At 45.6% G+C, this 8,967-nt stretch overlaps 1 protein-coding gene across 2 annotated transcripts in view; it reads left to right on the top strand.

Moving 5' to 3' along the window:
* PAFAH1B2 (platelet activating factor acetylhydrolase 1b catalytic subunit 2) overlaps positions 1-6,345 on the top strand; it is a 39,097-nt gene extending 32,752 nt beyond the window's left edge. Inside the window, exons 6-7 of one of the 2 annotated variants that reach the window (XR_334750.2) lie at positions 3,220-5,917; positions 6,068-6,345. Coding sequence is in view for 1 of the 2 variants with exons in the window: in XM_006149982.2 (XP_006150044.1) it covers positions 3,220-3,498 (279 nt within the window). In the remaining variant the exon portion in view is untranslated. Of the gene's footprint in view, positions 1-3,219 lie in introns of both variants that reach the window. The other variant, XM_006149982.2, reaches the window with a different exon arrangement.
* The last annotated feature ends 2,622 nt before the right edge of the window (positions 6,346-8,967 follow it).

The following is an 8,967-nucleotide window of genomic DNA, read 5'->3' as shown; positions in this document are numbered from 1 at the left end:
AGAATGGAGGAGAAGGGATCACGGCGTGGCCATCCCCCCTGGGGGGTGATTTCTCACTTTCTGTCTCTCTGTCTCTCTCTGTCTGTCTGGCGAGCGCACACGCCCTATAGCGAAAACTTCTCAAAAAAAAAAAAAGACATTATTTCTTTTTATTTAATAATACAGTCATTATTAATATAATCAGTACTTCTGATTATTAAGACAATATTATTTTTTTTTTTTTTTTTTTTTTTTACTTAACTTTATTTTAATCTGGCCAGAGAGGAATAGAATGAGAGAGTGAGTGAGAAGGAGGGAAAGCAAGAAAGCAAGCGCCAGGTCGGGAATCAAACCACACTCGGCCATGTGGGAGTCCAGTGCTCCCAACCAGCACGCTAGCTGCTGGCCCCCGAATAAAATAATTCTTTAAGAAAAGGGGGAGAGGGAGCCAGCAAGTGGCATGGTGGTTAAAGGCGCTGGACTCCCACATGGCCGACCATAGTTTGAGTCCTAGACCTGGCGGCTTGCTTCCTCACTTTCTCTCTGTCACTCACTCACCCTCTCTGGTCAAATTAATAAATGAAGAAATAAAGTTAAATAAATTAAAATAAAAACTTTTTTTTTTTTGAGAGGTTTTTGCTATAGGGCGCGTGCGCTCACCAGAAAGACAGAGAGACAGAAAGCGAGAAATCACCCCCCGGGGGGATGGCCACACGGCAATTTCTTCTCCTCCATTCTCCTCTCGGGATCTTGGGCACGCACGCACACGCGCCTGGCGTGAGTTTTAAGCCACCGGGTCCAGGACGCAAACCGCGGTCAACTATGTGGGAGTCCAGCGACATAGCCATTACGCTAACTGCTGGTTCCCAAAATAAAAACATTTTTAAAAAGTATTTCTTCCAATTCTCTTCCTTTTTTAAAAATAATTATTTTATTCCACCTCACTTATTTATTATTATTACTATTACTATTACAATTACAGTGTGAAAAATGGATTAAATGTAAGGCAACATTAGAGATAGGAAGACCAATCAGGAGGGTTAACACATTTTTTTTTTAATTTAAAAAAATTTTTTTTTTTTAGAGTTATTTATTTATTTATTTTTATGCTATAAGGCGCGTGCGCTCACCAGACAGACAGAGAGAGACATAGAGACAGAAAGCGAGAAATCACCCCCCGGGGGGTTGGTCACACCGTAATCCCTTCCCCTCCATTCTCCTCTCGGGATCTTGGGCATGCATGCACACATGCCTGGTGTGAGTTCTAAGCCACCAGGTCCGAGATGCGAACCGTGGTCAACTATATGGGAGTCCAGTGACATAGCCATTACACTAACTGCTGGTTTCCAAGAATTATTTATTTAATTCCATTTGTTACTGTTTCTAACTTTATCTGAGAGAGAGAGAAAGGGAAAGCAAGAAGGCAAGCCATCAGGTCCAGGACTCAAACCATGGTTGGCCATGTGGGAATCCAGCACCCCTACCCACCACACCACCTGCCGGCCCCTTAATTTTTTAATTTATTCATTCATTTATCTTAACTTGATCGGAGAAAGACGCACAGAGAATAGGAACATAAGAAAGCAAGCCACCAGGTCCAGGACTTGAACCATGGTTGACCATGTGGGTACGTCCAGCGCCTTAACCACCATGCTACCTGCTGATCGCCTGAACAAATTTTTCTTCTTTAATTAATATAGTTGAGGTGAGTGTGGTAATAACTTTCTGAATTAATAGCAATGTATATAGTCAAGATGGAGTTTTTTGGTTACATGATATTGTTTAATAATTTATTTAATAAAAACATTAAATATCTAGGGTGCAAAAGCGAAGTGACTTAATGACAAATTAATAAAGGTACATGGAATGAGAGGCAGGGATGCTGGAACGGCCAGTCGATAGAGTGAATGTAGACGGAGCGTTCTGGGGGAAGATGGTGTATTTTTTTGGACATGTTAAGTTGGGAGTACCTCAGCAGCGCTCAAGTTTGGTTTGTAATTCTCCTTTTGTTTACACCTTCCATGAGAGAGAGGAAAAAAGGCCATTCCCCGCAGGGCCTTCACACTGCGACCCCTGCTGGTCTCAGCCAGCTCACAGGCATGCACATGCCTTTGTGTACACAGGGGCTTTGGCCGTGAACCCAGGATCCTCTCGTATGGGTCCAGTTGTGTTATCACTGCACCCCTGTCTGGCCCCTCTGATAATGCTGAAGCTTGGGACCAGCAGGTGGCGCGTAATGACTATGTTGCTGGACTCCCATGTGGTTGACTGCAATTGGAGTCCCAGACCCAGTGGCTTAAACTCATGCTGGGTGCATGTCCATGTGTGCCCACAATCCTGAGAGAATGGAGGAGAAGGGACTGCGGCATGGCCATGCCCCCTGGGTGGGGTGATTTCTCACTTTCTGTCTCTCTTTCTCTGTCTTTCTGGCGAGCACATGCACCCTATAGCAAAAACCTCTCAAAAAAAATGCTGAAGCTCTAGGAGGAGATCTGGGCTAAAGGTTTTAGAGTAGGAAAAGTTGTGGCCAAGGACAAGTCTCTGAAGAGTATCAAGAATTAAAGAGCAGGAGGGGACCAGCAATTATCATAATGGCTATGTCGCTGAACTCCCATGTAGTGGACCGTGGTTCGAGTCCCGGACCCGGTGGCTTAAACTCATGCTGGGCAAGTGTGCATGTGTGCCCAAGATCCCGAGAGGAGAATGGAGGAGAAGGGATTGTGGTATGGCCATCCTCCCCGGGGGATGGGGGTGATTTCTCGCTTTCTGTCTCTGTCTCTTTGGTGAGCGCACATGTCCTGTAGTAAAAACCTCTCAAAAAAAAAAAAAAAAAGGCAGGAGGAAGAACCACCCATGACAAAACTAAGAAGGAATAGTTGGCTTTTCTTAAAACCAGTTCAGTCCAGTGTTTCAGAAACCAGAAGTGTACCAGTGCCAGGTGGAGGCGCAGCCACAGTAGCACATGCTGGGTGGTATGACCACTCAGCCGGCAAAGGCTACGTTGGAGGCCCAGGTGCCGTTCCAGGCCCACCCTAAAAGCTGGGTGCAGTGGTGCCTATCTGTAGCCCCAGCTACTCAGAAGGTGAGACTGAAGCAGGGAGCCCCAACTGAGACCCTGTCTTTAACAAAGTGAAAAGACAGATCACGCCAAAGGAAGAGAGTGACTCCCAGAATATCTGAAGTCACAAATGAGTAGAGAAGGGTGCATCTTTTCATTGACTATTCTTTGCTCCGTCCCAGGGTTTGTTACCTCGAGGTGAGAAGCCCAACCCTTTGAGGCAAAAGAATGCCAAGGTGAACCAGCTTCTCAAAGTTTCCCTGCCGAAGCTTGCCAACGTGCAGCTCCTGGATGTCGATGGGGGCTTCGTGCACTCGGACGGTGCCATCTCCTGCCACGACATGTTTGATTTCCTGCATCTCACAGGAGGGGGCTACGCAAAGATCTGCAAGCCCCTCCATGAACTGATCATGCAGCTGTTGGAGGAGACACCTGAGGAGAAGCATACCACCATTGCCTGACCACCCCCGTCAGTGTCCTGGCACCCCGGCTCCCTCAGCTCAGTTACGTCACTGGCACTACAGAATCCTTCTCTTTCTTAAGGCACTTTGCATTGTAGAATGTTCCTGGATGTTCATATCTAGTGTTTGAAGGGGAGGAGGGATTTAAACTGGTCCTGTACATAGAAGGTTTGTTTGACACGGGAGAAAAATTAGCCAAGGAAGATTGTTGTTTAAATTCGTTTGAAACCAGAAGGGGACTTTTCAGTTGTGTGTGTGACACAGTCATTGAATTATCACTGTTTTTCCTAAGACAACATCAAGCCTGAATACTGAAGAATATGAAGGTTCGTTTCTTGGCCTTTCTTTCATGGATTATGTTATGTATAATAATTACCAGAATCATACCTACTTGGCTTTAAAACATGTTTTTCTTTTTCAGGTTTAAGGTTCATACTTTTGTCTTTAGTTTTCATTTTGCTTTATATATCCTCAATATGTTCATAACATACAGCATCAGATGGAACATGCTTGTCATTCAAATATGGGAGATGCTATGGTTACAAGTGAATTTGTTCCACTCTTAATCTTTCCCGGCTAACAGTGAAAACCAGGTTTTGCTCCAATTGGGGGACTCTTTGGAGGGTATTATTTTTATGCTGCTGAATGATACCACATCTGTAATAGACCCATGTATGCATGCAGCCTTTCTTCCCCTCCTCTCATCTTTTTGTGTTTATTTTGTCCTTGTTGACATTGCAAGCTTTTCACACATTTTTGACCTGGGAACTCTGCCGCGGGAGGCGTCTGTCCCGGCCAGTTACCCTCATGGTACTGTTTTGATGTGTAACTCATCCTGTGTGGTGTCCGTGCTGTAGTCCGTGTAGTGCTAGCCTGTGCAGGGTTCTGCTCCGTTCTGTTTATTCTGCAAAAACCTGTTACAGTTTCCGTTTTTGGAAAAAGAAAAAACTCGGAACTCTGTTTTCCATTCCATAACGCCTGACATTATTTCAAGTTTTATCGTATATTAAGGTGTAGTCTTTATTTTTTATTGGCTTGGTTTCTAAATTATATCAGTCCAAAACGTTTGGCGTTTCCTATGAGGAACCAAGCGAAGCTGCTGTTCAGAATAGACTTTCTGCTTTTATGCTACGATCTTGGTAAAGAACTAGTTTAATTTCTAAGGTTTCTCGTTAATGTGTCTTCATCTGAGAATTTCTCTCGAGACTTCATGATCTTACTGGCTTGGTTGACCACAGAGCTGCCATTTTAAACCCAGTAGTGTTGCAGTAGCTGGCATAGTGTTCAGTATGCCTGCAGACTGTGTACAAACTGGATCTACAACAGGGCTTTTAACTGGACCCGGCGGGTACTGAAGTACCCACCAAAATGTGCTCCGCGGTGCTCCTGCTGTACTCCAGTAACAGGCCTGTGTCATGTCCTGGCGGGACTCGTGTGCAGGAGGGGCGTGACGAGCTGCGCAAAGACCCGCTTCTGGCTGAGGGGGATAGAACTTGGCCTGATTCTTTTTTTTCTTTTTTTTTGTCAAGCCTCCTTTCTAGGAATTTTTTTAAATACAATTTTCTGAATGTGTCATTTTTTTTCACAAGAGGAAGTACATATGTGTATTAAACTTGTTCACTAAAATTCCCTTTTAATTTTTAGTAGCCCAGGTTCTTGAGTTTCTGCAGACACATTTTTTTCTTCTAGATACAAGTCTGTAGGAAGGAGAATTAATTAAGCTCGGATTGTGTGTGAAAAGGCAGTTTTACAGGCAGGGGTCCTGCCGCATGAGCACGCAGCTTCTGTCCCTCTGCGTTCTGGCCTCCAGCTCCGTTCTGCGTATGACCTCACCTGTCACTACATCTCGTACATGCCGGAGCTGGTCGGGCAGTCGCGTTGGAACCACTGGCCTCTCACATGACGTTCTGCCCCGTTGCCGACGTGCAGGTCGAGTCCGCTTTCGCGTTGGGCCAGGTTCCTTTGCACTGCTTTAAGCAAAAAGTGCTCGTCTATTCTGATTGACATCCCTCTTTGCTTCAGTGGCAGAAGTTAATGTTTAGTCTACAGACCTTTCTGAATATATGCATTTTATGCACTGTCCCAGTGAGATGTCCTCATTGTCAATGTGATCAAGGGGCCAACTTTCTCGTTTCCAGGCAGCTAGCAGAGATGCTGTTCTGTTCCTCAACCAGTTTTCATTCCTTTGCCCACCCATTCTTGGAACACGAATCGGCAGGTGGTCATGGCGCTGAAGAGATGTCTGTGGTCATAATGCAGGTGTGGCAGGTGGGAGATGCACTGCCCAGAGGGATCTAGGGCGAATGGCTTGGCTACCCTCGTCCTTGTCAACCAGTTCTGGCCACCGTGGATCTCTTTGGACTGTCGGGCATCTGTGTAAACCTGAAACTTGCCCAAAACCGTAGCCCACTAAGACATTGTGAGTAGCTCATGCCCCGCTCTTCAGAATTCTCTCTCTCCTTGTTAACTTTTTTTTCAAACCTAGTCACTGTTTACAGTTGTATGCTAAAGCCTGAAATATTGTCTGTGCTGTGGTGTATGAGCATTGCCAATTTTATATTTATTGCAGTGAAGAAGAAACGAAAAATATATGAGGAGCATGTCTAAGCTCCAAAAGCTGTTGGGCGCATGTGGGAGAAGTGAGTCGGGGCCTCTCGCAAGGAGGCTGTTTGGAGAGGGGGTGCCCCAGGCTTCTCCTTGGTGTTCCTGCTTGGGGATCGCTGCTGCTAGCTGACTGGACCTCCCCAACGGAAGTTTATGATTCTGCTTTGGCAAAGTTTCATTGACTAGTAGAACTCACTCTGTTTTAGTGCATATTTCAATATAAATGTAAACATTTCACTCAAACTGGCTGATGTCTGTCTCCTTTATCGTAGTTTGAATTCCAGTGGGAAGAAATGGGTGTGTGTTTTTCCCTATCTTATCCTAAGCAAAGCGGATACTTCGGTCTTCCTGCTGCTTTTCTGAGGATCTGAATGTACGGAGCTGACACTTGTCGCTTGTGTCCTGAGGGAAGTGGGGTGGCAGGGTGGGGCAAGCAGGTATAAGCATTCTGAGTAGGTACGGGGGAAGATCAGCAGGTGAAATGTTTTGGGTTTTCTAGAGTATCTGGGAGCTAGAAAAACAATTAGGGATTTTGAGTCCCAAACCTGGCAGCTTAAAACTCAATGTTGAGTGCGTGTGTGTGCGCGCGCATGTCCAAAATCCCATGAGGAAAATGGAGGCGAAGGGATTGTAACATGGCCATCCCGATGCGGGGAGGGGTGATTTCTTGCCTCTGTCTGCCTGTCTCTGTCAGTCTCTCTGGTGAGTGCGCTTGCCCTATAGCAAAAATCTCTCTTTAAAGAAAGAAAAAAAAAAAGAATTAATTCTTAGAAAATAATGAACTGACCTTCTGGCTGTTTTTCTTAATTTTTATCTTATGTGACCATCTCCCCTGGGGTGGGGGGGGGGTGATTTCTCACGTTCTGTCTCTGGCGAGCGCACATGCCCTATAGCAAAAAGAACTCTCCAAAAAAAAAGAAATTAGATTATGGAGCAAGTTTTGGGGAGCAGCAGCAGGTGGAGTTGTTGAGGCACTGGATTCCCACACGGCCAACTGCAGTTCAAGTCCTGGAGCCACTGGCTCAAGAATCATACCAGGCACACATGCAAATGTGCACAAAATCCCAGGAGGAGAATTGAGAAGGGGTTATGATGTGGCCAGCCACCCCAAAGGGGATGATTTCTCACTTTCCCTCTTACTGTGTCTCTGGTGAGCGCATGTACTCTATGACAAAATATTAAAAAGGGGGGGGGGACCTACAGGTGGCATAGTGGTCACATTGCTGGACTTTAACATGGCTGACTACAGTTCGAGTCCTGGACCCAGTGGCTTGAAAATCATACTGAGCACGTGTGTGTGTGCGCCCAAGGTCCCAGGAGGAGAATGGGATTGGGGTGTGGCCATCCTCCCTGAGGATAATTTCACACTTACCCTCCCACTGTGTCTGTCTCTCCAGGGAGTGCACATGCCCTAAGGCAAAAACTTAAAAAAAAAAAAAAAGTGTGGAACAAACATTTTTAGTAGTATACCTGAAGGGGTTTAAATCTGATGAGCTGCATATCAATCACTATTAATATTTTAAAAAATTATTTTTGTTTAACTTTTTTTTATTCATTTATTTTAGTTTGACCAGAGTGACAGGAGGAGAGAGAAAGTGAGAAAGCAAGCTGCCAGGTCCAGGACTCGGACTGTGATCAGCCATGTGGGAATCCAGTGACCTTAACTACCATACCACCTGCTGGTCCCAGTAACTATTAATGTTAATGTATCAAAAAGTTCAGGTTGGGGACCAGCAGATGGTATGATGGCTATGTCGCTGGACTCCCATGTAGTCCACTGTGGCTCAAGTCCCAGACCCGATGGCTTAAACTCATGCTGGCACATGTGCGTGTGTGCCCAAAATCTCCAGAGGAGAACGGAGGAGAAGGGATTGCGGCGTGGCCATCCCCCCTGAGGGGGTGATTTCTCGCTTTCTGTCTCTTTCTGTCTTTGTGGCCAGCTCGTGTGCCCTATAGCAAATTCCTCTCAAAAAAAAAAAAAAGTTCAGGTTGACTAAAAGTTACCTGGGTGAGTGAATGTAAGATCTAGAAGTAACAGGCAGGTCTAAATATAGTCCAAATATATGGCAAAGGGCCAGCTAAGTGGCATGGTGGTTAAGGGAGCTAGATCCCACATGGCTGACTAGATGATTTGGATCCCAGGCCTAGTGGCTTTTAAAAAAAAAAAAAAAAAAACATTGGGCTGGGGCCGGGCCAGCAGGTGGCGTGGTGGTTAAGGCACTGAACTCCCATGTGGCTAAATGTGGTTGGAGTCCTAGACGTGACCACTTCCTTTCTCACTTTCCCTTTCTTTCTCTCTCTCTAGTCAAATTAAAAAAAAAAAAAATAGGACCAGCAGATGGCATGGTGGTTAAGGTTGGCTGGGTTCCCATGTGGCCGACCATGGTTTGAGTCCCAGACCGGATGGCTTGAAAATTGGTGTGTATGCATGCATGCCCAAAATCCTGAGAGGAGAATAGAGAAGGAATTGTGTGGCCAAACCCCCTGTGGAGTGATTTTTCACTTTCCCTCTCTCTGACTCCCTGTAAGCACATAGACACTATGGGCAAAAACCTAAAAAAAAAAATTTTTTTTTCTTGGAGAGGTTTTTGCTGTAGGTTGTGTATGCTCCCCAGAAAGACAGAGAGAGACAGAAAGTGAGAAACTACTCCCCAGGGGGGATGGCCACGCCATAATCCCTTCTCTCTCGATTCTCCTCGGATCTTGGGCATGCACACACGCGCGCCTGGTGTGAGTTTAAGCCAACAGGTCCTGGACTTGAACTGCGGTCAACTACTGGTCAACTACTTGGGAGTCCAGTGACATAGCCATTATGCCAACTGTTGGTCCCAAAGTTAAGTAATTCTTTTTTTTTTTTTTTTGGAG

The sequence above is a fragment of the Tupaia chinensis genome, unplaced genomic scaffold (assembly GCF_000334495.1).
Source record: "Tupaia chinensis unplaced genomic scaffold, TupChi_1.0 Scaffold000274_1, whole genome shotgun sequence".
Lineage (NCBI taxonomy): Eukaryota > Metazoa > Chordata > Mammalia > Scandentia > Tupaiidae > Tupaia > Tupaia belangeri.
The sequence above is the reverse complement of the archived record's forward strand: the minus strand, read 5'-3'. Positions and strand labels throughout refer to the sequence as shown.